Here is a 27,523-nt window from a genome sequence, read left to right as displayed (position 1 = left end):
ATATACAGTCAGGTTCTGTATACCATCATCACAAAGCGTATGTATCTTTCGTAAGTGAATACCACAAAAATATGAGCCAGTAAACAGAGATTTTAAAACATTATATGGAAGGCTGAGTGGGGGTGGGGGTGCAGAAAGGTCATATAATTTAAATCTTTCTCAAGTCTAAAACTTGGCATACCTATTCATCATATATGGCTTCTTCAAAAAGTATTCAATTTAGATATGATAGTAATAATGAGATTAAATGTGGTTTCCAGGTTTACCCAGTGACACTAATTCACGGCAAGGATGAAAATCGCAAAATCACACCCAGCGTATTTTTCAGATTTCTAGAAATTTCAGCTTAATCAAGTTTCTAGTCCTCATGAAAAGAAGTGTCTGTTGTGGTATGTATATGGAGCTGCTTTGCATAGATCACCTCAGAGCTCACCTACCAGTCCACACATGACTCCCCATCTTGTCTTCTACTGCACAATTTTCTAATGATTTCAGAAAAGCTAACCTTTCAGAAGTAGTTTTGAGTGAACTACCACTGTTGCAGATTCAGTTCAAAGAGCGCCTACATTTGACTTAGAAATTTGACTTTACTTACAAAAAAATAACCAAATCTTTGAAAAGGCTAACTTAATAATCTGCATCAGATGAAACCAGGAGCAATTTATTAAACAAAAAAACAAAAAAAAACCTCATCTAAAACAAAGGCATGAATCTAATTTTCTCCTTGTGAAATGGCAATCATTGTCAGGGAAGGTTCTTGCCAAATTTTGGGAAATTGTGTGCACTAAGAATACCCTACCTGAAATACCAATTTGAAACCATTTCAGCAAAACACAGGCGGTTAGTAGTTCTGTTGAGATGATTATGCTTTGCTGCCCATATTATTTGGATACCAAGCAACAATGCAAAATTTCAGTAATAAAGCTAGGGCCAAAATGCTTTGGTAACCACTGCACCGGTAGCCTGTTATTACATTGCTGCCTCAGTAACTGGTTGAAATAGGGCAAAGCAACCCCATGATCCAGTTGAACACCCTTAGTATCACATGAAATGTAAACTGAAGTAACAGGGCTCAGGTGGCATCTTCTGGCAAGAAGCAAGATTTAGTATCATGAGTGAGATAGTTGGTAAGCATCGTGAGGATTGTCAATGCAAGCTCCGCTTAGGTTGATTTGAGAAAGCAGTTTCTGCCAAGTCTCCGTGTGGCACAATTTGCAATAATCTAATGTTTCCCAGCGAGTGGCTTAAGAGAATCTTGTGTGCTGTTCTCGGGTTGCCTATTTGTGCAAGGCTAAAAGTAGATGGAAACCTCTGCAAGCCTTATTGTTCTCAAGAAACCAGATGGTCAGAATGGGGAGAAGTTTGCTCTCATTCCAACTCCCCTAAAAGCCAAGATGGCTTTTTACTGAATTTACTATGTTTCCCCTTTGCTGAACAGGGAAACTGAAATAGAAGGCTAAGCTAGTAATTCACTAGTAGTGTGTGGAAGATCTTAGTAACTGCATAGACAAACCATCTTATCAACGGGCCAAACTTGAGGTAATTTTCATATGATGCTAATCACATATGCCTAATCAGTTCTAGTATTCATTGGATTTTCCTAACTTTTTATTATGCACTGAAAATATTTATATGCAGCCCTATAACAGAACTGTGCTATGGAGTGTGTAATGTTCTCTTTAACAGAGAACATCCAGTCTATTTAAGACAATGGAAGTGGAATGTTCTTGTAGGAATGAACAATCCCCAGGTAAATAAAAAAGTACCCAAGCCCCCATTCACATTGGAAAAGATGGGTGTGAAGGCTTGTAGGAGGGGTATTTTAAACCCTCAAAAAAGCAAAACCCATTCCAAGCACTTCCATAATGTTGACTAGTATAAATGGCAAAGATAAGCAGGTGCTGCAGCCATTCCACAATATTACTTACCACAAACTGTAACTCAAGTGTTGCCTCCGCATGTTCACTGTTGGGAGATGAATGCAACACTTCAGAGCATCAGCAGCATGTAGAGCCATGCTTGAAAGACGCTCAAGCACCCTAATGTAGCCCTGAATCTTTGGTTCCTAGATGTGTCACCAAAATCTGCCTCAAATCCTCCTGTCTGTGGTTGGAGGAAGATAGTTCCTGTTACGCTTTTAAATCTGTATTATGTCTCAATTATTTTTTGTTCCTGGTTCTCCTTCTGGACCCACTAAGCACCTTCTAAAGTGCATCTACCCCCCCCAAAAAAACACACACACTGCATTGCCCACCCCTTTCGAGAGTCATCAAATCAGGCTTGAAAGCAAGGCTTGCTTTAAACCCAGATTCTGGACTCGCATGTGTTAGAACAGGCTGTTCATCTGTGTCAGGATTTCTTCGTAATAGTAAGGAAAGTCTATGAGCATTTGCCCAATTCAAGTCACCCAGGACCGCTTGTTGGATCAAACTATTTTCAGTTGTACTACTCTCCACTTGGAACAAATGTAAACTGCAACTGTTTGCTGCTGCCTACAATCAGGTTTCGAACTCGTATAACTTGATTAAGGCAGCTTCTCTGCATTTTAACCATGATCATATTCTAGATATGGGTGAATTAATTTTCTCCAGCCTTACAAAAGGTGAACTGAAGGAAAATTAATGCTGTCTATACTCAGTGCTGTACAGAAAATAAATATAAGGCATTGCTTCATGTGTGTTTGATATAGCCTTTTAGAAATGATTAGTGATGAACCTGTTTTCAACTTAAGCTGAGTAATTGTGACATGCTGTGTGATGAACTTTAACCAGCCTTATCAGGAGTGATCTACTATAGGGAGGGAAGGATAGCTGCTTTTCAGGGAGGGTTTTCTTCCTCTGAATCATCCAAGATGGCACCAATTGCAAATGGACATTGAATTGGCAAGCCCTGGTGCTCAAGCTCTAATGGAAACCTGTCCTGGCAAGGTCTAGCATGCCTTCCTTGGACATCTAGAACCTCATCAGTTGGCCTGTGGGACAAGAAAAATCTTCACACACTCCCAAACCCAACCCAGGTAAGTGGATGTTTCTGCAGCTTATACACCTCCCCTGCAATATGTGGTGCAGCCCACCGCTTAAGTCCTCTTGCACAGATCTTGAAGATGTAGCTCCACGGAGGGCATCTTCAGCTCCCATTCACTGCTTTCAGGCACAGTCAGAAGCCACGCAGCAGTCCAGATCTGCTCCTTTGTCTGTAATACTGGAAGTATGAGACATCAGCACAGAGAACCCCTTTTATTTGGAGGGGAGGAGGAAGAGTTCCAATTAGTCACTCAGCCAGTTTAAGCTAATGATAAAAAACTCAAAACATATATAGTAGGAAGGAACTTTACATTCCCTTTATATTTGATTGCGAAGAAAGAGTTGAAGAGGTAGACACATGAGAGCCCCAAATGGTTGAATTACACCTGCTAACCGAGCTGGGTCACTGCTCTCACACAAGAGATTTTCTTCAGGTAAGAACTTGCCCCTGATTCTGCACACAACCCTTACTTCTATATAATCATCTTTTTAATTCCAGGCTAGTATTTAGTTTCCTACACCTACCCAGGATGGAACATCTCGCAAATGCTCTAGGGCGCAAAATATGACTTGCTCTGATCAGAACAAATGCTCAAGTGATTAGAACACTCTTATATATAAGCACTTGTCTGGCTGCCCCTGGTGATAAGGAATACCACATAGGCAAGGGCACAAAATTCGCTCCAGACCAATTTGTTGCAATTTTACTAGCTTCTACCCTGGCTGTGGGAAAAGGAAAGCCCCTTCCTCCTTTGCCAGCACAGAAGTGCAGCAGAACCTAGAGAGCAGGCTTTTATATTGCTTGCACAGGAGGCACAGTCCCTTGTTGTACACCTAGCATATAAATCAACTGGGCTGTCAGTGTTGGAAGGCTGTCAACAAATATCTCCTCTGTCAGCCTCCTACATTTTTACTAGCCTTTTTACTCATAAACGGAAACCCTCTCATGAGTAAATGTTTTTTGCAGTTCAGTCACTAATTAACAAGGCTGGATTATTAGAGTTCTTGTAGTCTTTCTAGTCCCATAAATACTACTCTCTGGTTTTCAACAATTCTCATCTGAAAAAGCTCTACAATGAGAAAACATTGAACTTCAACGTGTTCTGCTGATTTTGAAGAAAAATTAGTGATATGCTTCCTCTACTGTTTAGAATATCCTGGCTGTATCTTGAGATGTTGCCAGCCCCTTTCTCTTCTCACCAGACTGCTAATTACTTCCTTCAATTTAAGCACTTTTAATTGATTACTACTACCTGAGAAATGGAGTTTGCAACAGCACTCTGACACTACTCTTGACCTCAGTATAGATCAATGTGATGTTAAAGCATTCTAGCACTTTAAAACCAACTATAATGGAAAGGAAGGGCTGAGGAGAGTATTAAAGACTAGTCCTGACTTATTAGAAAAAGCAGCTTAAAGCAGGACCAACTATATACTGATTTAACCATTTCATTGCTAGAATTTCTTTTTGAATTCCTCTTTTGCTTATGGACCCAGCCACCCAGAGTGGCAGGTGCAACCCAATCAGATAGGTGGTGTGTTAGTAAGATGTTATTTTTATAAGGGCTTGTCATATATACTTCCCCTAATTTCATTATTGCTTTTTCTTTCACAGCTTTCCACTGACAAAACATTTTCAACTCCCAGTGACTCATTAATATTCTAGTTTTTACAGAGAGAAATAAAAGCTACAATGAAATTGTGTTTTGAAGTCAGAAGTACATTAAAGCTTTCATTGTGGCCAGTAAATCTATCAATTTCATTTTTCTCAACTGCAAAGGAAAAGCAGATGGTGTGTTGAAATGAGATGTTAGTTTTAAATCCTATCATCAGTGTTCTGATTCTAGACAGTCAGAATCAACTAAGAACAACAAAATTTAAGAAACTTTAATCTCTCTCCTGCCCAGTAGGTGGCAGAAGGTTCATCCATCGGATTTCTGGATTGGTTTTGTAATAAGAAGTAATGTATGACACCATCATACTTTCAGAATGACAGAGTAAGTGAATTCCCTACTGATCTGCATTAAAATGCTGCATCAAAAATGTTATCGCAATAGACACATATACATAATTATGGCAATACAGATTTGGTTTTATAGCTGTGTTTTTAATGTTGAAGTTGTGTACTGAACAGCATGTTTAAGTAATCTGAAATTCTCCTTTCCATCCTACTCTCGTAAAGCAGGGTATGATTGTATATTGTTTGCTGTTAAGAAACAAATAAATTCAAGCATAGTCAAATAGCTGAACTTTTTGAATTTAATGTGGGGAACTCAGGTTCAAAACCTTGTTCAATTAGAACATTCACTGGGAAGTTACTATCTCTCAGCCTGACTTGCCTTACAAAGCTGTTGTCAGGGTAAAATGGGATAACCCACAATAAATCACTCTAATAAGACTGAAAGAAAACCCCACTCTTTTTCTGAGTAACAGAAATTTTGCCTCCAGTGGCTGAGTACCTGTAAACAGTGACAAAGGTGTGACAGGAATGTTTGGGTACAGAACACGGCTTCCCTTCCTCAGTACTTGAAGTTTCATTGAATCATTGATAGTGACTCAATAGCCAAGGACTAGAAGTCCAAATTGAGAACTTGATCTGCTAATTCCCAACCCTCTCCCTACGAGCATTTTTTTTAAAAAAAATGTAATCATGGATAAGGGACATTTGATGTTATAGTAAGATACCTGTCACAGTAATAGGATATATAACACTGAAGCTACTTCTTCCCCTCCCCACAGTACACTATCAGCCTACAAGGTATACTAGAGCAACAGGGAATCCTTTTCCTCCCTACAGTGTTATTGTTTTGCCCAGAGCAATATGCATGGTGTCTCCTTTATTCTTTGCATCTGAAGTTCCTCAGAACAGCAGTATCATGTGTTTGCTTAATGTGTAGTAGGATCCCACTAGGTGCTGGGTGAAGTATTGAGCATAACTCTGAAAAGGACCTTACTGTACAAAATTACTCTAGAGCAGCATTTCCCCAAATCCCCCACACACAGACACAAACCACCTGAAAATTACTGAGGGTCTTGGAGGACTACTTAATGATTTCTCTGTTTGTTGTAGTGACTGTGATGCACTGTGCTAGACTGTACTGTTGGAGACATGTCATGGACCACTTGAATGAATCCTGCAGACCAGTTTGGGAACCTCTGCTCTAAAGTAACTCTAGAGTAACTTATAGCTATTATGAAAGGAAACTAGTGCAGTTATCTAAAAAGTTCCCTTTACTAACATCTAATTTAAGAGTGTGATGTTTTTAAGGTCATTTTTCAGGAAAATGAACACTCACGACCAGGCACTACAGTGCAGCGAGCATCCAATCATCATGGGGTCATAAGTACTTTAGATATTTCTGAGGAGTGCAAAGACATGCAAGAGTAGATGGAGCATAGTAGGGTGCCATGTCTCTAATGCTGTAGAGCTTATTGCTATCTACCATAATAGTGTGTTTTTCAGAGATCAGAAAGGAAATGAATGAAGTTTCATGTAATGTATGTGAGATCCAGATCTACTCCATCAGGTGATGATCAATAAGACTTCTGTACATGCCCAACCCCACATAGTGCCAGGACTAATCAGTCTACAGATACAAATCTTTATAACACTGCCTCCCAAGAAAGGGGGAGGAGTAACCACTCCTGGATAACCTCCACCACTGAAGGAGAAAGGAGTCGTTTCAATGAATGAATTTATATTTGGTAGTTTAGCAGTGATACAAATAACCTGAAGACATTCATAGAACTTACCTTGAAGTGGGAGCAGCTTCTAGAGATGGTGAAAGCTCTTCACTAAATGCAAACTAAATGAATATGTCCATTTTCAAGCATAACAGCAACGACAAAAAGATAGTTCCAACTCTAAATTTCCCTGCTAGTTATGGGATTTCACAAAAATGCTCACATTTTGATAATGTACCAGTTAATGTACAATTGATATAGACATTGCTGAGATTAGGCTTCTCAATAGCCACTTGCCTGGCAAAGTAGCCTTGAAGTGACTAGGTAAGGAAGCTTTAGTAAGCTGGAAGATAACTGGCTCTTTCAGACTGTTGTGCCAGAAGTGACCCATAGGGCTATGTGCAGGCAGGTGGGCTAGCAAGCTTCGTAGATTTCGTTGAAAGGCTGGGCTGGGTTAATGAAAGTGACAAGGAGAAACAAACCTACGGGAGGTTTTAAATAAAGGTGTTTGAATCCTACATGCCTTAGATACCAAGTCCTTCTGCTCTTGGCTGCCACTGACAAGCAAAAGGCATTACTTTGTTGGTCAAACCCCCCAAAATGAAAGCAGGCCGAAATGAAAGGTGGCTTCTCCTCAAGCCCTGGAACTCCATTCTTTCAGGGTTTCACCAAAGCCATCTTCCAGTGGAAATCAAGCAAACATTTAGAGACTGTTATTTTAGTAGCAGACCTAAGAGTTTTGTCTTTTTCTACTGTTACTGATGCAGAGCCTTATATCGGGGATTACAAATATGTCTGACACATTTGAGCATTAAGTCCTTTACCTTTTGCCATGCAATAAAAAAACCCTGCAACACTGTTTAAATGAAGGAAGTATAACAGGCCTAAGAGAACAATCATTTTTACATTGCAAAGTGCTAACTTACTTACCTTTATAAGCTAAACATTGCCAAAAATGTTCTTCAAATACTTTAAAATTGTGACATTCAAGGTGAGAACTCTCCTCCTATTGTTCTACCTTGACGAATGCCTCTGACACATACCTTTCATAGATAAAAATCCCTATGGTTTAAGATGGGCCTTGACATGATTTCATGTAAGTCACATTCTTGGAAGGAGGATCAGCCCCTCCCAAAACTCCCCAAAATTAATACCTAAAAGTTGTGTGGTTGTGTATGCATGTAAATTATCCATTTGAATCATTCAGAAACCTTGTAGACCTGACATTCCTAAGTCATAATGCAAAGGCAGATAGGGACTTAAATGAAAGTGAACAAAACAGTTACTCTGTACATTATATAAACTTAGGAAACAAATAAATGTTTATCATTACCTACCTTCTATTAGAACATACCTATCATCTATGAAAAATAATAGGTTTGTTAACCTGCAAGTATACGCTTAAGTGCCATTTTATACAACCTGAGAGAAAACCCCAAGTTGTCATTTCTATATATGAGCCTTGAAACTCTCCCTGAGAGGTATGTGTGCAAATCTTTGAAGATGGGGAAAGACCGTAATTAAAACCCCTTTCTAATTTAACAGGGTCAAAAGTTGAAAGGTACTCAAGGAAAGTGTAATGATTGCAGAGGTATATCCCTGTGAAATACATACATTTGAACAACAGTGATGATGAAATGGCAGGAGTCTTTTCTGGCTTTACTGCATTATAATTATGATCGCTTGCCCAGGATGGTGTGCTGCTTTCTGAAGCTGGCTCTTTAGCAACTGTCTGAGTATTTGCTTCGGTCTTTACGGGTGCTGCCACGGTTTTCTTCATGATAATCTCTCTTTTTTCAGGAGCTGGTCTCTTCTGTGCGGAGAGAGGTTTGATACCGGCCTGTGTAACCAGCAGAACCTTAATCACTAAGTATTGCAATAATACAGTCATCATATCACAGGAGTAGACGTCAGTTCGTTGTGTATTAGAGAACTTGCAAACATCTCATACAACAAAATTCCGTATTATAGTTCTCTGCATGCCACCTCCAGAAACTATAACCCTGGCTTGTGATCAATAGTATGCACAACACAAAACTATAGCAAAGTGAATGCAGATCATAATAGGTGGTTGAGCACCTGTTTGTAGCTGATGTTCCGCCAACCCATAGATTAACATGGGTGCACAGGATCTGAAGCAAAGAACAACCTGCGCCTAACCGTGGTTCTAATTTGTTTGGGGAGCCTCCATGAGTACAGGAAGTTCCTCACTTCAGCGGTTTCCCTTCCCTGAACTGGTGGGCGACAGCAGGGGACAGGGAAGAGAGTGAGTTTAGTGCACTCGTGATCAAGTGACTGCACAGGGCAAATGTTTTCAAAATCATTCTCTATTCTGCAATAAATTTTTATGCTATTGCTATGACCATTAAACACGTAGATCTTTGCTCTCCATGAGTTGGTGAGCAACAGTGAGGCACAGCTTAGCGTGCTGATCCCTGTTCTCATGTATGCTTTTACAAACAAGAACCTCTGTATGAGACTATTATGAGAACTGTATCAGCTTAATGAGATCAAATGGGGCACCAATCTGCAATTGTGAACATGTGTGTGCCAGCGATGTATCAAATGTCTTTTTCAAGGAATGTTACTGGTTTTGAGTTTGTTTGTTTTTTGATACCTTCTGGTCTTAATGTGGCTAACAATCTAAGTTGTAGATTGCTTTGTAACTAGTGCTATAAAACAGCATATTCTTAGGAGAGACAGCAGTTCTTTTAATGATTCTGTAAAGGAAAGCAGACATATACCGTATTTTTCGCTCTGTAAGATACACCAGACCACAAGACGCACCTAGTTTTTGGAGGAGGAAAACAAGAAAAAAAATATTCTGAATCTCAGAAGCCAGAACAGCAAGAGGGATTGCTGCACAGTGAAAGCAGCAATCCCTCTTGCCGTTCTGGCTTCTGGGATAGCTGCGCAGCCTGCATTCGCTCCATAAGACGCACACACATTTCCGCTTACTTTTTAGGAGGGAAAAAGTGAGTCTTATAGAGCAAAAAATACGGTATATGATAATGCTGCTCTCACAGCAAAGGTGGTGGTGGGATTTAGGATGGAAACTGTGATACCCCCCCCCCCCACAACACCAGAAGTTGTGCTCATTCAAATTAGCTAAATGGATAGAAGATTCAGGACACACAAAAGGAAATACTTCTTCACACAGTATAAAATCATCGAAGTATGATAATAACCAACATAGACTGCTTTAAATGGGAATTAGTTAAATTTCTTGAGTATAAGGCTATCAATGGTTATATACTACAGGAAGAAAATTAATTACCATACTAAGGTAAAGAACAGTTGAAATGCCCTGCTTGTGCATTTCTCATAAGCCACAGAGGGAACAGGATGGTGTACTAGATAGGCATTTGTTCTGATCCAGCAAAGATATTATGTTCTTAGTTAGATAGAATGATGAGATCTCATCATGGGAGCACTCAAAATAACTTGATGAAAAATCTGGATCTTTTACCATGCAAATGATTTTTTTTCTATTTTACAAAATGTCTGTTCCTCCAAGATCTCCCTCTGTGTGTGGTGTGGGAAGGGCTATTTACTTCAAAAACAATTCAGACTTACCATAGGCTGAGGTTTTACGACAACAGCTCGTTCAACTTTTGGTTTGGTCTTCTCTTTTGGCTTTTGCTCTTTGCCTTCACTTAGAAACTTCATGGTGGCTGCTGCATGTTTGAGAATGCATTCATGACCACAGTACACAGAACCTGACTGAGCAACATTAGAACACCCTGGGCCAATGCAACTGGCTGCTTCAGGCTCTTCAACTACCTGAAGAACAGCACAAGAAATTAAAAAAGAAAAGAAAAATGTTTAACCTCTTTATCACTGGCAAGATTTTGACACAACAATGCTAAAAACAGAGCTGTCTTACATGCACTTTGACAAAGCTCAGATATATTTTAAAGACTTGCTTTTCTTAATGGTGGTTTGCTCTTCTATTTTTCATCTGTTTCTATCTTTTTTATATGTGTTCATGTGCTAAAGACTGTCTGCATTTTGCAATCTATAGGTGTTTTTCTTACTCAAAGTTTCTGCATGTATGTTTGGATGTACATTCTAAAAAGATTTGTAGAACTTGGGTTTTTGTTTTTTTAGAAATAGTCAAGTCTACTTAGTCTACTTGACTAAGGAAGGTAATGTTAAGTTCTGACACAGTGACAACCTCTACGAGCAAGGGCAGTGGGGATGCGAAATCTACTTTTTGCCTTCTGGGAGGATTCCTCCCACGTAAAGGTGAGCTGTTATCTAGACTAATCAGTGTGAATTCATAAGTGAATGAAAGGAGTTCACAGAAAGAATGCTTTCCACCCTTTCTCTCCCCCCCACCAAGGCTCCGTGGAAGCCTGGGGCCCTTGCCTGAACCTCATCGGAATGAGTGTAGGGAAAGTAAAGAGATAATCTGAAATGCAGACATCTCATTTGATTTGGGACATTTCTCCTTCCCTTTGCATCCCCCTGTACTCCATTCCTCACTTTCTAAATACTCTTTGGTTGGTCTCCCATCTCTCAACTCTGTTCTGTTTCCTCCACCCCAATTTCTGGTATGTTCCACACTTTGATAATCTATTCCAGAATAGGTATGCCTTGAATTATGTTTTTACTAGAAACTAGGGATTAGCAAATTCCATATTAGTTCATGGTAAGTTCTACTCATGGAGTTATAGATCACGTATAGTGTAAGATTAAGTGAAATTTGCATAATTTGTCTACTATAATAATTTGCCTCCAGAATCTGGTGCTGTCATCTGGTTTATTATCAAATGTGTGGAAGAAGGATCTGCTTTAATAATTCATCTCCCAACAGTTATGCTGATTATTTTTTATAAATCTTACTTATTTTATAAAGTGTAAGTAGATTTGGGCCTTTTCAGCCTTTTCAGACCAATAGAAAAAGGATTTAGATTATGGCACATTGCAATAAAAATGCCAGAACTCTCTAGTAACATCTAATCAACTCTACAACAAAATTAACAACAGAAATTGAAATCATGTACAGTGGTACCTTAGGTTATGTTACCATCGGGTGATGTAATTTCGAGTTACAAATGTGGCAAACCCGGAAGTGTATACTTCCAGGTTTCGCCGCACAGAAGCGCTCTACTGCGCCGTGTGCATGCGCATAAGCGGCGCCACCGGGTATGGACTTTTCGGGGCGATTACGGACTCCCTGGATGAATTAAGTTCATATCCGGAGGGTCCACTGTATAGCCTTGATAGGCATGGAGCTTGATCCTCCAAATGTTCTTGGACTCCAACTTCCATCAAACCTAGCTGAAATAGCCAATAGTTAGGGATGATGGGAATTGCAGACTAACATTTGCAGGGTCAAAGACTTCCTATTCCTGATATACAGAAACCTAGAAGCAATTAGCAACTTCTGAGATTCAGAAATGAGTAGAGGCTTTCATAATAATCTGTTCCCTATTTTTAAAATAACTGAAGCAGAAGACAAAAAGAAATTATGGTTATGGATAGCTCTTCTATATCTTAAACTGATATTCATGCAGCAGGGAGTGTGTGCTATGACTATTCCATCAAATATGTTGTTCCCTCACCCCACCTTTTCCTTCTTTGTATATAGGATAAATAGGACAATTGTGGAAGGAGATACTTAGGGGATAGGAAATAGAGAGAAAAGAGAAAGCATTTTGTTAATGTAATGTCTAAGAAACTTGGTAACATTTAAACAAACAAACATCAAATTATAGCCCTATAGCAAGGGAGAACCAAGACAGAATGACAGAACAGCATACAGATGCAACAAAGGTAGCTAAGAATGAGCAATATTTCCCCTATTTCCTCTTCTAAAATATATTAGTACAGTGGTGCCTCGCAAGACGAAATTAATCCGTTCCGTGTGGCTCTTCGTATAGCGGTTTTTTCGTCTTGCGAAGCAAGCCCATTGACAGTTTAGCGGATTAGCGCTATTAGCGGTTTAGCGGCTTTTAGCGACCAGCTGTTAAGCGGCTTATCAGCGGATCAGCTGATAAGTGGCTTAGCGGCTTAGGAAAAGGGGGAAAAAAGGGGGGAAACCCGCAGGAACTCGCAAGACATTTTCTTCTTGCAAAGCAAGCCCATAGGGAAATTCGTTTTGCGAAGCGCCTCCAAAACGGAAAACCCTTTCGTCTAGCGGGTTTTCCGTCTTGCGAGGCGTTCGTCTTGCGGGGCACCACTGTATTCTGATTCACTAAGTATAATGAATTACCTATATCTAAGTAGTGTATTTGCTTAATACAATAACTAACATACAAAAAATACAAAATTTAATTATACCTAGGGTGACTTTTTCTTTCACTTCAGTTCTGAACCAGAACAGTTGCACTAGAAACACACTTAGCCTCATGTCACTACAAATTAAATACTCACTGGTTGAAATATTTTGAGCTTTTTCTTTCCACTGGGATTAGCAGCCTTTTCAATCCGTCCCTTGATTCCTTGGTCTTCAATGGACTTTTGCTCAACAGTTCCTATGCTTGTAAGCTCTGTGCCATCACCTGTTACCTGTCCCAACATGGTTTGTTGTTGGTCTGCATCCATAACTGTCTCATCATGCACCTGCAGAATGGTGCAATTTGGGCAGATATAGTCCTCCCCATTCCTTTCCAAGAGTCGCCCACGAGCCTCTGAAATCCCTACGCAGTTTCCATGAAACCATTCCTCACATCTATCACAACAAATCATAAACCTAAAAAAGGAAAGGGTTGGCAAAAATATATCATTAATGTGAAATACTTCAGTTTTACAAAATCTGTCTGATTGCAATCAAATACAGCCAATAAAATTAGTCATATCACCAAAACAGTAAATAAAAAAGATCCCACATCTATATGAAATCAGACAAAAGCTTACTTCATTATCCCATTTAACTCTTTTCTTTACATAATTAAATGCCCAAATGTCTCAGTAAATGATGCAATTTCACCCCTACATATGACTCCCACTGCTTTGCTAAACCCATATACAATTGTCTTTCTTTGCACCTTTGCATTCCTACAGACTACTCAGGAACAACAATGGCTTCAAGTTACAAGAAAGGAGATTCTGACTAAACTTATGGGAAAGCTTTCTGATGTTGAAGAGCTGTTCAACGGTGGAACAGACTCCCTCGGGAGGGTTGTGGACTCTCCTTCTTTGGAGGTTTTTAAGCAGAGGTTGGATGGCTATCTGTAATGGTTGCTTTATCTGAGATTCCTGCATTGCAGGGGGCTGGACCACATGACTCTCGGGGTCCCTTCCAACTCTATGGTTCCATAATCCTATAACAAGCCTTCCCAAAACTGCATTTTCCCTTCTTGAAAATTCAGAGCACTACTTCCCTCTTGACAGATTAGACCATATGAACGCTTCCACCCTAAATTAGAACTTCTGTATCTCAGACTAAGGGGACGCAGGTGGCGCTGTGGGTTAAAGCCTCAGCGCCTAGGACTTGCCGATCGAAAGGTCGGCGGTTCGAATCCCTGCGGCGGGGTGCGCTCCCGCTGCTCGGTCCCAGCGCCTGCCAACCTAGCAGTTCGAAAGCACCTCTGGGTGCAAGTAGATAAATAGGGACCGCTTACCAGCGGGAAGGTAAACGGCGTTTCCGTGTGCGGCTCTGGCTCTGGCTCTGGCCAGAGCAGCGATGTCACGCTGGCCACGTGACCCGGAAGTGTCTCCGGACAGCACTGGCCCCTGGCCTCTTAAGTGAGATGGGCGCACAACCCCAGAGTCTGTCAAGACTGGCCCGTACGGGCAGGGGTACCTTTACCTTTATCTCAGACTACTGGGACTGAACAATAGTGGTAGATGTATGTGAAGAGTCATGTGGTAGCACAGCAGATGTATTTTAAATTGTGCATTCCGAGCAACACAAAATTAAATTGTTGTTTGAAAGTTCCATATACATGCTCTCTCAACTGCATTCAACAACTATCCCTCTATCACTCAAAACTTTCAAACCTCTATAAAAAGTTCTTGTACATAATAGACTGTCTCTTAAGAGCAAAAATTTCAAAACTGTCTATTTCATGTTTAAAGATTTTATCCAACTACTATACAGTGGTACCTCGGGTTACAAACACTTCAGGTTACAAGCTCTGCTAACCCAGAAGTGGTACCTCAGGTTAAGAACTTTACCTCAGGATGAGAACAGAAATCACGTGCCGGCGGCACGGCAGGCCCATTAGCTAAAGTGGTACCTCAGGTTAAGAACGGTTTCCAGTTAAGAATGGACCTCCAGAATGAATTAAGTTCATAACCAGAGGTACCACTGTAGCTATTTTAGAAACTATTTGGTGGCGGGGTTTATTTCACAAAAATAGTTTGTGAAAAACTATTTTAACTTCTGTATATTATAAAGTATGGGTGTGAATTTTTCTTGATTTTCCTCATTTATCTTTTTTAAACCACTTTGAGGGTTTTTTTTTTTACAATCAAGCAGTGTATAAATTTTATGAAATAAATAAATAGGTAATACCTGTTGTTGTGAGGCTGCTGACAGATACAGTACAGAGTACTAGGATCATAAACTTCAGACTCTGATTTCCTCTTTTTGGATTCTTCAGGTTCATCCCCAGTATGCGCAGGAGATCTTCCTTCTTTCTTAACCTGAACTGCTTCACTCATTTCTTTGGGAACTGTTCCTTGATCTCCAGCCTCGGTATTGCCTGTACTTTCTGGTTCTTGCTTTACAGCTATTTCAGTCTTAATTTGGTTGCCTGCTTGGACATCAACTGTCTCTGTAGGATTTTGTTCTTGATGTTTTTTCCTGAGGCGATTCTGTAACTCTTTCAGAGTTAGTTCTGTAGGTTTCTGCTCGACACATTTCTTTCTTAGACGGTTCTGTAGCTCTTTCAGTGTTAACCCATCACTATCACTGTCAGATGAATCATCCTCCCTTTCCTCATAGTCATGTTCTTTAGTGGCTCTCCCCTTCCCAGCTGGCTGGCCCTTAATGTCCTTGGAGTGACACTTCTGAGACATGGCTTTTACATCTGACATGCTTTCTACACTGCCTTCAGAAGCAGTTTCAATGTCAGTAACATGGCAGGATGCTGGCTCGCTGAAGTCCTCAAGAGCTGTGGGAAGATTCTTTCTTCCTCTGCGCCTTACAGTTGTAAGAAATTCTTCTACCCGTTCAGTGCGTTTGGGCTGTCGCCCACTACGCCTAAGAGCCAGACTTTGCTGCTGTGGAGATGACTGTTCGGTGATGTCCATTTCAGCATCCCCTAAACCTTCACGCTTTGCAATTGTAGTTCTCCGAAACCCCCAAGTTTTCTTGAACTCCTTACTTGTGGGTTTGATTGTTTTTTGTTCATCGTCATTGCTTTGCTCACTTTTGTCATCCAAAGCTGATGTTGAAGAGAAATGATACAAAGAATTGCATATTTTAAACATGGATTTTAAAATTTCTTTCCCATAAACAGTAACATGTTTTACATTTCTTCCTGTGTATGTTTCATTTTTGAACTTTTGAGCAAAAACATACTTCCTCTTGAAATTCCAACTAAACAGAATGCAAGGTTATAGTAGAAACAGGGCATAGTGTTTAGTTTCTCTGTCCATTACACCTTGTTTTTCCGCGCCTCTTCCCTTTCAGGCTTAATCAACAAATGACTGTCAGCTCACCAATATGGCAGCTACCTATCCTGGCAATGGGTAGGTGGAGACTATGATCAAGATGAATGGACTCAGCCTATTATATAAAAGTCTGCTCAGGGTTATGAATTCACAAGTACAACTAGCCATTTGTCTATTGGCTTGGATCCATCTTCCCCAACCTGGTAACCTACAAATGCTTTAGGTTATAACTCCCATCAACCCTGGATAGTATGATGAAAATTGTAGCCCAACACATTGGAATACATCAGGTTGGGAATGCTGACCTATAACGAACAGGAAATTCCCCAAATACAAGAGATACAATTATTTATGTTCTGTAGCAGTATATGAGAGTCAAGTAACTGCAAAGTTTTACTTATTTATTTTTAAAAATATCTATATACTGCTATTATCATAAAAATATCAAAGCAGTTTACATCTATTTATATATATATGTTTCCTAGTTCTGCTGGATCTCTCAGCGGCTCTTGACACCATCGACCATAACATCCTTGTGGACCGTCTAGTGGGCTGGGAGCTGGGGGCACTGTTATACAGTGGTTCCGCTCCTTCCTCCTAGGCCATGTTCAGAAAGTCGGGGGGTGAGGTTCAGACCCCTGGGCTCTCATGTGGGGTGCCTCAGGGTTCTGTCCTCTCCCCCTTGCTTTTCAACATCTACATGCAGCCACTGGGAGAGATCATCAGGGGGTTTGGGCTGGGTGTTCATCATTATGCAGATGATACCCAGCTCTACCTCTCTTTCAAATCAGAACCAGTGAAGGCGGTGAAGGTCCTGTGTGAGTGTCTGGAGGCGGCTGGAAGATGGATGGTGGCTAACAGATTGAGGTTGAATCCTGACAAGAGAGAAGTACTGTTTTTGGGGGGACAGGAGGTGGGCAGGTGTGGAGGACTCCCTGGTCCTGAATGGGGTAACTGAATGGGGAAAGACCAGGTGCGCAACCTGGGAGTCATTCTGGACTCACAGCTGTCCATGGAGGCACAGGTCAATTCTGTGTTCAGGGCAGATGTTTATCAGCTCCATCTGGTACTCAAGCTGAGACCCTACCTGCCTGTGGACTGTCTCGCCAAAGTGGTGCATGCTCTAGTTATCTCTCGCTTGGACTACTGCAATGCGCTCTATGTGGGGCTACCTTTGAAGGTGACCCGAAAACTACAACTAATCCAGAATGCGGCAGCTAGACTGGTGACTGGGAGCGGCCGCTGAGACCACATAACACCGGTCTTGAAAGACCTACACTGGCTCCCAGTACATTTCCGAGCACAATTCAAAATGTTGGTGCTGACCTTTAAAACCCTAAACAGCCTCGGTCCAGTATACCTGAAGGAGTGTCTCCACCCCCATCGTTCTGCTTGGACACTGAGGACCAGCACCAAGGGCCTTCTGGTGGTTCCCTCGCTGCGAGAAGCCAAGTAAAAAGGAACCAGGCAGAGGGCCTTCTCAGTAGTGGCACCCGCTCTGTGGAACGCCCTCTCACCAGATGTCAAAGAGAAAAACAACTACCAGACTTTTAGAAGACATCTGAAGGCAGCCCTGTTTAGGGAAGCTTTTAATGTTTAATAGACTATTGTATTTTAATACTCTGTTGGAAGCCGCCCAGAGTGGCTGGGGAAACCCAGCCAGATGGGCGGGGTATAAATAAATTATTCTTATTCTTAAGAGTTGAGTCAGAGACAAATAACTATTAAAACTATTAACTTCCATTGCAAATCAATGCAGACTATGATCAGTATTATTACAGTGGTACCTTGGTACTCGAATGGCTTGCCTCCCGAACAAATTGGCTTTCAAACACTGCAAACCCATTTTTCGGAAGCCTAACATCCAACACGGCTTCCACTTGAGTGCAGGAAGCTCCTGCGACCAATCAGAAGCTACACTTTGGTTTTTGAACCGTTTTGGGAGTCAAACTGACTCTCAGAACGGATTAAACTCGAGAACCAAGGTACCACTGTATAGGTAATTGGAACCTTTAACAAAAGGTTTCAGTGTCAGGTGTTTGAGGTTCCAGCTACTTCATTCACCTTTCCCTACCAATCAGCATTTTGTGAAAAGGGCACATGCTCAGTCCTCACTGGGCTGTTTCCTGCTACTTATTTTGTTTAATGAAATACTTTTGTACTTCTGCAAACCTTGAGGTCACAACCAAACCTTCCAATATATATCTCTTGTGAATGGGTGGTACAGTTTTGGCTATATAAGCAACAGCACTCACAGCCTAATAATCAGAAATGGAAGTAATTACAATTAGAAGCCTTTATTCAGAATACACTTTCCTAAACAAAATAATTTACCAAGAGAACGGGTTTCCATATTAGATTCAGAATCCAGTGCCAGAGATTCCAGATTCTCTTCTTTCACACCAGTGATAACACTATTCCCAAATATCACCCCTGAAAAAGAACAAACACAAAAGGTTTTTAACACTGATTTACTTTCGAACTGATAAACATGGAAAAGCAAATTAGCTATTTCATTAAAATATTTAGTTTGGGGTAGGGCACCTTTTTCAGCCTGAAGTGACATTCCCCTCTGAGGATCACAGGTGAGGACAGAGACAAAAGTGGGTACAGCAACTAATGTAGGTTTGTTTTTGGAGTAAACTACTTTCTATAGACACATACACACACCCTCTATTATCCATCCATCCAGGCAAGCAGCTAGAGACTTCATCAGCATTCAAGGACACATTGCAGCTAGGCAGAAACACTCTGGGTGTGAAGCAGGGCCAATGAGGGGTGAGACCTGGAAAGCGTCCTGAAGGGATTTAAACAGCTGATGACTCTTAAAAAAGCAGAACTTTGTAATGGTCCTACAGATACAGCGTATTTTGAACACAGCACACATATTGTCTAAAGGGTCAGTCTTCAAGGTAGAGCTGGGAAATGCTTCTGTCTGAAACCGTGGACAGCTCCTACTAGTCACTACTGACAATGCCAAGCTAGATGGGCCAACAGCCTGACTCTGTATAAGGCAGCCTCCTACCCTATGAACGCACCATTCTGTTTATTTTAGCATGTGTGGAATCTAAAGTATGTTGTCTGTTACATTAAATATAGCTTGAAGGGAACAGGTTAGACAATTAAAGCATGCACTTGCTAAAACATGTTCCCACACTTGCCTTCTTCCCAACTCCACAATCGCTGTCTGCCAGAAACAAACGTAGCAGTACTCTAGGTGTGCTGCAGCATAATACAAGGTACTTCCAGTTGCTCCCTTGCCCACCCCAGAGATTCTGACTTAGTGCACATTGACTGAACACAGACACCAACCATATAGCTTTCCAGTCTCCTTTTTACCTATAACCTCAGTTATGCTACTCTGAATAGAGCAACTGTTACCATACACATCAGCGACACTATGGGCTCCCACTCCAGTGACTGCTCATAATCCAAGAATGGTGCCTGAATAGGAAGCATGTTCTGTACATCACAAACTGGTCTGTAAGTCTGCCTTCCTACATTTTCCATGCTCACTGGGACCCTGACAATTTTCACCAGTCACCCCATACAGTATTAGAGAGACAGCACATTCCATTAAAGGACTTCCTGAGATACTGAATCTATGCAAGACTCGTTCACAATATATTGGAAAAATCTTCTGGATTAGGGTCCATGCCTTTTGTCCTATGGAATAGCAGGGAAATGAGTAACAGCCCTACACAATCTTTGTACTGGGTGTGTCATAACACTATTTCTATAATTTATTCTGCTTACAGCAAGCCTTCTCAAGTTGGACTTCCAACTTTTCAGAACTGAATTTCTTCAGACAACTGTCCCCTGCCTAATTATCAACAAAGTCCCCAGCTTTGAACCGCAAAACTCCACAAACATGTTATATGACACAATGTCACACAGCAATGTGGACACAGCTAGGACTTGCTTTCATAATTATTGTATTTTCCCGTGTATAAGATGCCCCCATGTATAAGATGACTCCTATTTTTCCGAACCCAAAATTAAGAAATCAATATTTTAAACAGCAAACAGAACAACTTTGAAATTTCATTAAACATTCAAAGCACTGGCAACAGCATGGCAACCCCCACTGGCGCCGGGGCAGCAGCGAGGCGTGCCCCACCAACACTCAAGATCACCCAAAGTTGAGCTTTTTGGGGGAGATTGCCCAAGCCAGGCACCCAGGAGGGACAGTTTAATCCCTGTGCATTCACCATCCATGTATAAGACCCTCCCTTAATTTTTGACTATTTTTTTTTAGCAAACAACGTTGTCTTATACACAGAAAAATAAAGCACAATAGAATTCTGAAGAGACTGCAATACAACAGAACACAGTATATAATTAAGATCTTAATATATGTTTACTTTGGATAGTAAAGAAAGGTTATGAAATAAGAAGGTGGATCCTAATTTCCAGAAAAAGCAAATGAAATAGAATAGGCTCCAATATCCTCTAAATGCTTTTACCTGACATAGCATTAGAGGATGCCAGTATTTTTTCTCCCTCTTGACTTAAACCAAAGGAAGAATCACTGGAGGGCAGAAGCAAGTCACTCAGCATAAGCCCTACAGTGCAGGCTGTTCTGGGGAAGTCAGAAGCACAAAGTTCATCTTGATGCCATCCTGTTGACTCCGAAACCAGCAATGCTGCACTTGGTTTGGCTGCCTGTTACAAAAAATGTATTTAGATCGTTGTTCACTTGCGTTACCACTTCTTACCCATTTGAAATAAGAGATCCTGCTCACACTAACTAAATTATTAGAACTTGCACCAACGTATTTTTAAAGGGGATAATTTCATTACATTACATACAGGATGAAACCTATTAAGCATTAACCATTTGTGAATGCTACACTCGACCACAACTTTCAAAGTTTTGCCTCTATCAGTGTTTTACAGGAATGGAATTGGGAACAGGTATTTTTATAAATCAAAGAGTACTAAGGTAATTTATAGCTTCAAATTATTGTGAAGTCATAGAATGAATACTTGCAAAAGAAAAATCTTCATCCTACTATAAAATATGGGTATTCCTGTTTAAGGGATGATTTGAAGAACAAGTTACATGTTAAGGTTTTTGAACAGATCTTCAGTATTAAAACATCCCCTTGTTTCAATTTCTTACTTTTGAGTTTTTCTTTCTAGAGCTTCTGCTGCCAGTTCTCACTCTCTCCATCACTAACCCACACAGGGATTTGCCCAACCGACAAATCCCAACCACCAGAAATCAAAAGCTTGAAGATTCTACCCCATCTCATTTAAAGGGCCAGCACTTTAAATACTGTGTCAATACCATTTGTTCAGTGCAGAAAACAAAGAGAGATTGGCCAAAACTGCTGTAAGTGCCATCTTCAGACAAAACTAGGCTTTAACAACCACAAAAAATGCTACAGAAAAATCTAATGCAATTTTATTCTCTCAATTTATTTATGTTCTCAGATATTTTGCCATATGCAAAAGGATAATTCTTCCCTAAAACTGCATTTTCAGATAGGGCTTATTATTTGGTTACCTCAGGGGAAATTTATGTTAGCATAGACTTTTGAAATGTATCTTTCTCAAATAAACAGGGCATAAGTATTCCTTCTTGAATTGTGTCAACCTTTAAGCAACATTATAATTCAACACCACTTACAGATAATGTGTGCCAACACATATCCTAGATGGCTTTCTAAATACTATGCAAATAAAGTCTACTATGATAGGACAAGTTATCATGGGAGCCCTGTAACAACAATAAGGTATTTGATACCTTTACTAAACTGCCTTGTGTTTCACTGCTTGAAGCAGTGGCTACATCCCAGGAATCGGAGCTTGACGGCTGAAGAGATTCTGAGTTTAAGGAGCTTCCTTCCACGATGCTGCTTTGTAATAACCTCCCAATCTCCCTGTTAAGAAGCTCCAACTCATCACACATCATGCAATTTTAAAAGATCTGCCAGAAGGAAGAGGGGAAAAGTTGGCTAATCATTTCTTGTTCAATTTCTTTATAAAAGTATCTCTTTAATTCTAAAGCAAAACTAAAAGCCTAATCATCAGCTTATACTTTAATAATACCAAAAGTCATATCCCATCAGTTAGATGACAGAATAATTGGCCATTATGCAAAGAACGCATATTATACACTAAACCCCTAATGTGTTTAATTTGGGGGAAAAGTAATTAGACATTACTTTAGCATAAAGAGCAGTTGGCATACAATTTGTTCACTTCCTTCTGCTGGAAATTCTCCACTGCATTGGAGAATACATTGCAATTTTACTCTACCCTGGAGCAAGGGGATAATATTGTATGTTAAACACAAGCTGGCTGAGCAGGGTCAGCTACCACATGTGGATGACTCCCACAAGACTTAACAGAGGCTCCTTTTCTCAAACTCCCCCAAACCAAGAGCAAGGGCAGCATGCAAAAAATGCTGCAGGGAACAGGCCTATTTATAAACAGCTTTCAAAAGGTTTGCCGATTTTGCAAGCATATATATACACAATGAGGGGAGGGGGATCTTGGGTTTGAATTGGGTGGACGCAGGCACAAAGGTGTCATTAGAGTGAATATAAGTGCTGTCACATGATTGGTGATTGCATTGGATAGTCAAGTGAATGGGACTGACCAAGTCAGGCTTCTTCAACCTCGGCCCTCCAGATGTTTTGAGACCACAGTTCCCAGCATCCCTGACCACTGGTCCTGCTAGCTACGGATCATGGGAGTTGCAGGCCAAAAACATCTGGAGGGCCGAGGCTGAGGAAGCCTGGACCAAGTATTCCATTTTTATGTCTAGAGAACTGATAATGTACAGATGTGTTGTCATAGAAACTAACTAGTGTTGTTTCCAGAAGGAGAGGGTAGGTCTTCATCCCTCACCAGGCTGGAGACCAAGGCACCCTAGCAGTAGAAGAATAAGAAGTCAGGGTCTAGCTTTTGCCTCGTGTCCTCTGGAGCCAGGAAGACACAGAGGCCTGACTTGCTCTTTGTGATTAAACCAAAGCTATGGCTTTCAGGACCCTCCCTAGAAATCCAATGGAAGAGCAAGATCCATTGGGACTCTGTAAGCCCTTCAAACTTATTGCTCAGTTTGTATATGTGTGTAAATAAAATCACACAACGTGGAGACACTACAGACTCCAGTGACTTTTATTCTAAGAAAATCAAAGCCAGGATAACCACTTGAAGAATAACCCTTGAAGTCTCTCATCACTTGAAAATTGGGATGGGTGTTACAGTATTTATGCACAGCAGAACCCTTAACAAAAGGCAGGCTTCAATTCCAGCACTGCTAGGCTTGCCTACAGATGTTCCCTTTTACGTAAATGCCAAATCAGGAAGATCCTATTCCAGGCTCCTGAAGCTACACTGCAAGCTTAAGGAAAGCTACATCAATCATTAATGTTTCAGTCACATCTCCAGTCTGCTTCTACAACCATCTGGTAGAAAGTGTTCACTAACTTGAAAATATTTTCTATTTCTTTCTTCTAACATTATCAAGTAACAGTTAGCAACCTAAGTTTTGTGTATATTTGTGTGCAATCCGTGCACACACTTGCATGTAAAGCCATTTGCCTTTTCTGAATGCAGCTTCTGAAAATCCCTCAAGTTCTGGTGGAGCCACAGTCAAAAGGGAGCTACAGTCTAAAGAGACCCTAAACTCTTGCTCAAATGAGTAATTTCCCCATCTGGCATGTTGGATACTGACCTGCATATACATTGTCTCTGGTGTTAGGATTTGCAAGCTTCAAATAACTATTAACCAATTACAACATATGGGGATGTGATTGTTTTAAAACTAGCACTGGAGATTGCAATGTCTGCAATATTAGATGCAAAACACAGACAAGTGTTATTAGTCAGTAAGTCCATAATGTGAAGGGGTCACTAAGAGCAAGTTGTGGCAGAAACACCAGAAATAGAGTAGCAGCCTTGGCCAACCCACATTTCCCTTCTGCCCCTCCCAGCTCAGCCCCTCCACAGCAGCTGACATGCAAGGGAAATTTAAAATGAGTGATCTAAATCATTCCAAGGAATACCAATGTGACATTACTGATTGTCGTGGCTTTCCATTTAAAACAGCCATTTTTCCTAAACATAAATACAATTTCCTTCCTTACTATGCTATCAGTATTCTGATAGATTCAAAGGTTCTTATAACACTAATGTGTTGGGTTGCAATATATTTCAGAACCTTTGATCACAATCTTTTGACTACAAAAATATATCTACATTTGTACTGAAATAGTTTTTTATGTGAGAGGAAGGATGGAATATAAATTCAATAACTGAAATATATGCATAGAGACTAGGGATTGCGAAATATGTGAATACATATGCAACCACTTTAGGATCACTTACTGGAAAACTTAATTGTTCAGAACTTTTCAAAAGCTAGAGTTGATGTTAGCTGGACCAAACGTGTTTTCTTAACATAAATTTGGGAAACAAGACACTGCTGTGAGCTCAGTTAGTGAGGTAATATAGAGTACAAGATCACACAGTATGGCTTAGCAGTCACCCATCTGAGTACAGAATGAAACTCCCTGGATTCTAGCACATATGATGACTCACAATCCATGCCAGTAGGAATTATAATAAATATCAGTTGTAACATCTGCTTACTCTGCCAAAGCTCTTTTTTGGATTAAAAAATAAGCACACACACACCCCCCCCCCCCGTTTTACAAATGGCAATGAAATAGAATTAAAAATACACTGTAGGGTTTAGAACATTTGTATTATATGTTGATTTTGTTTTAAGCTTATTTAAGAAATGTGTATTTTTAAGAAATAGCTAAAATTCATGGCTGGGATCTCAAAGAGTTACTTGTATATACTTAAAAGACTGAACATGCCTAACAGAATTTTATCTGTTAGAAGAACCCATCTCCTATCACCCAATCTGCCTCTGAAGCATCCCTCAGTTTCAACAGTGCTGCAATTATTTGGAATATGACCTGTTAACATCAGATTGTTGAAAGTAATGTGACAGAAACACTAAACTGTGCATTATGACCATTAAATCAATCTATGTAGTAAGGAAGAAAGGAGAATCCTATCAAACATTATCTAATAGTGTCTACAAACCAGATGCTGCCACCATCAAAACATCTCATGTTACAGTACTGTATAATTATAATCATGCACAGTATTTATAACAAAATAAAATGACTCTTTTACAGTACATAATTAGAAACCTACCAGATAGGATTCTACTCTAGCCCTGCTTCACAACATAAAGCAACAAACACCCTAACATCTTCACAACCTTATTGCTTTTCTGGGTTTGCAACAAAAAAACACTCACAGAAGCAAGCCAAGTATTTTAACATACTACAAGAGCAATCACAGCTATAAAACTATATTAAGCAATAAGATGTTAGTTTTCTCTTAGTATGACTTGTGGGAATTACCAACACAGCATTTGTGCATAGATGTCTATTTTGCAACCAAAAACACATGGTATACCAAGTACTGGAATTATTTAAGTGACAAGCGTCTAGTTTTTTTCTAGTTATATTTCTATTGAAACTCATCCAGCACTAGTCAAAAGAGCTTTAGTTTTAAGTATTTGACTTCTCTTTTCCATAGGCACTCAAAAGTGTCATTTCTTCATTGTCGCTATTATTATAACAAAACCAGACTTTGCCATCCCAGTTATCAGCTTATTTGAAATACATCAATCTTTTCATTCTAGCCAAGATCTTGGAACAGCAGTTAAAAGAAAAAACATGAAAATAAGCAGCCAAGCTATGCAAAGTCTTCATGCTGTATATTATTTTCACCAGCAAAACTGAGCAGTGGATCTCTGAAGATAAAGACTCTTAAGCTGTCAACCTTTTCACAGTTAGCTGAATGTGTCTACAGCCAATCTGATCTTTTGCATTATATCTCTCTCCCCATTTCACCAACAGTGTAACCCAAAGATCAGCAAACATTTCAAAATTTTCATTGTTAGGAAATAGCTAGAAATGCTTAGGAGAATTTAAGTAATTATAATGCATGGAGATGGAAAGTAAAAGGTAGGCCCTTTGTAAACGAAGTAAAAATGCATTCTAGCAAGACTGGTGGAAGAGAAAGTACAATGGTAGGAATAACTGCAAAGAGGTCACTTCTTAAAATCTTTTCACAGAGTACATAGGAAAAACGACTGATCATCAAGAGCTATGCTATTCAACAAAAAAAAGCCTAATTTAAGAGGGGGCAGAAATGAGCAATGAAAGCATTTTAATCAAATATTGCATTATGTAAGCTATTCTAACATCCTGTCCTGGACATTGCAATAGGACAGACGTCACCAACGATCCACCACAATTTGAGGAGTTTCTCTAAGGATGTCACAAAAATGTATCAGAAATGCCTGTAATGTTTTTATGTCTCCTGAATAACGAATTCCCTAGCGTATAAAACTCTATTAATACAATAATATTATATACAACTATACACGCACAAGCCATATAAAGATATGTATCGGTGCTCAGCAGGACCTATACACACAGCGGAGAGCTCAACCTAAACAAGGCTCTCGGGAGCTTGCACAGAGCCAAGTCAACATGCCTCTTCCTTCCCACTCCAGCTCAAAGCTAGATGAGGGGAGAAGGAAGCCAATTTGGCCGTGCACAGCCGGGGTTTATCTCTCAGCTTGGCTCTGCAATGGTCAGATGCTGCTCTGAAGAAGGATTGTTACTTTTTGCACACTGAAATATGCATGAATGGTGAGTAGTCAGTCCACAAATTCCACATATAAGGTTATTTATTTTGTTCCTCCTATCAACAACCTATACAGACTTTAGCGGCGTTTACAATGACATTCTGCTTCCTGTAACATGCTAGTAGAATAATGCTAGTGGAACCCTTGCAAGAAGAACTGTCATGATTACAGTACAATGTACTCAAAAATCTAACGGGGGGAAAGCGGAGCTAAAAGCATAAACCCAAACTTTCCACAAATGGTGTTGGTACAACGGTGGGTTCACACATTAGCCTGTTAATGGATATATTACAGAACCCTGTTTCTGACTGTACTAACTCTTCAGAAGAAGGGAGGTGGTGAGCAAAATAAAGCAACTACAAATTCTGACACTTACTCTGTCTTTTGTAATGCTCAAAGCTCCCAGCCAAGAGGGTTCCACCACCACAATCTATAGTCCTGGCCTCCAACATCACCCTCGCTCCCTCACACGCTTCCTTAACTCCTTGTTACTCTAGTGGAGTACTCCAGAGAAAACAGATGTTGCCAAAACAATAGAGATGTTTTACAA

The 27,523-nt window shown here is 40.2% G+C and overlaps 1 protein-coding gene and 1 long non-coding RNA gene across 7 annotated transcripts in view; one reads left to right on the top strand and one right to left on the bottom strand.

Annotated features, from left to right (window-relative positions):
- Positions 1–13,835, top strand: part of LOC307218039 — a 41,009-nt gene extending 27,174 nt beyond the window's left edge. The window contains exons 7-11 of the long non-coding RNA XR_013839683.1: positions 3,151–3,457; positions 4,639–6,189; positions 8,508–8,616; positions 10,818–10,955; positions 13,719–13,835. This is a non-coding gene — a long non-coding RNA (uncharacterized lncRNA). The remainder of the gene's footprint in view (positions 1–3,150; positions 3,458–4,638; positions 6,190–8,507; positions 8,617–10,817; positions 10,956–13,718) is intronic.
- DIDO1 (death inducer-obliterator 1) overlaps positions 1–27,523 on the bottom strand; it is a 68,094-nt gene that overhangs the window by 32,235 nt on the left and 8,336 nt on the right. For 4 of the 6 annotated variants that reach the window (XM_079978768.1, XM_079978767.1, XM_079978766.1 and 1 more), the window contains exons 2-8: positions 22,030–22,212; positions 20,744–20,942; positions 18,612–18,710; positions 15,175–16,048; positions 13,089–13,407; positions 10,284–10,490; positions 8,322–8,547 (exon numbers count right to left, since the gene is read on the bottom strand). In XM_079978768.1, the coding sequence (XP_079834894.1) occupies positions 8,322–8,547; positions 10,284–10,490; positions 13,089–13,407; positions 15,175–16,048; positions 18,612–18,710; positions 20,744–20,942; positions 22,030–22,197 (2,092 nt within the window). In that variant the 5' untranslated portion in view covers positions 22,198–22,212. Of the gene's footprint in view, positions 1–8,321; positions 8,548–10,283; positions 10,491–13,088; positions 13,408–15,174; positions 16,049–18,611; positions 18,711–20,743; positions 20,943–21,402; positions 21,565–22,029; positions 22,213–27,523 lie in introns of those variants that run through there. The other 2 variants (XM_079978769.1, XM_079978770.1) reach the window with 2 other exon arrangements.

Source organism: Podarcis cretensis (genome assembly GCF_951804945.1).
Source record: "Podarcis cretensis genome assembly, chromosome: 6".
In the NCBI taxonomy this organism is placed as follows: domain Eukaryota; kingdom Metazoa; phylum Chordata; class Lepidosauria; order Squamata; family Lacertidae; genus Podarcis; species Podarcis cretensis.
The sequence above is the reverse complement of the archived record's forward strand: the minus strand, read 5'-3'. Positions and strand labels throughout refer to the sequence as shown.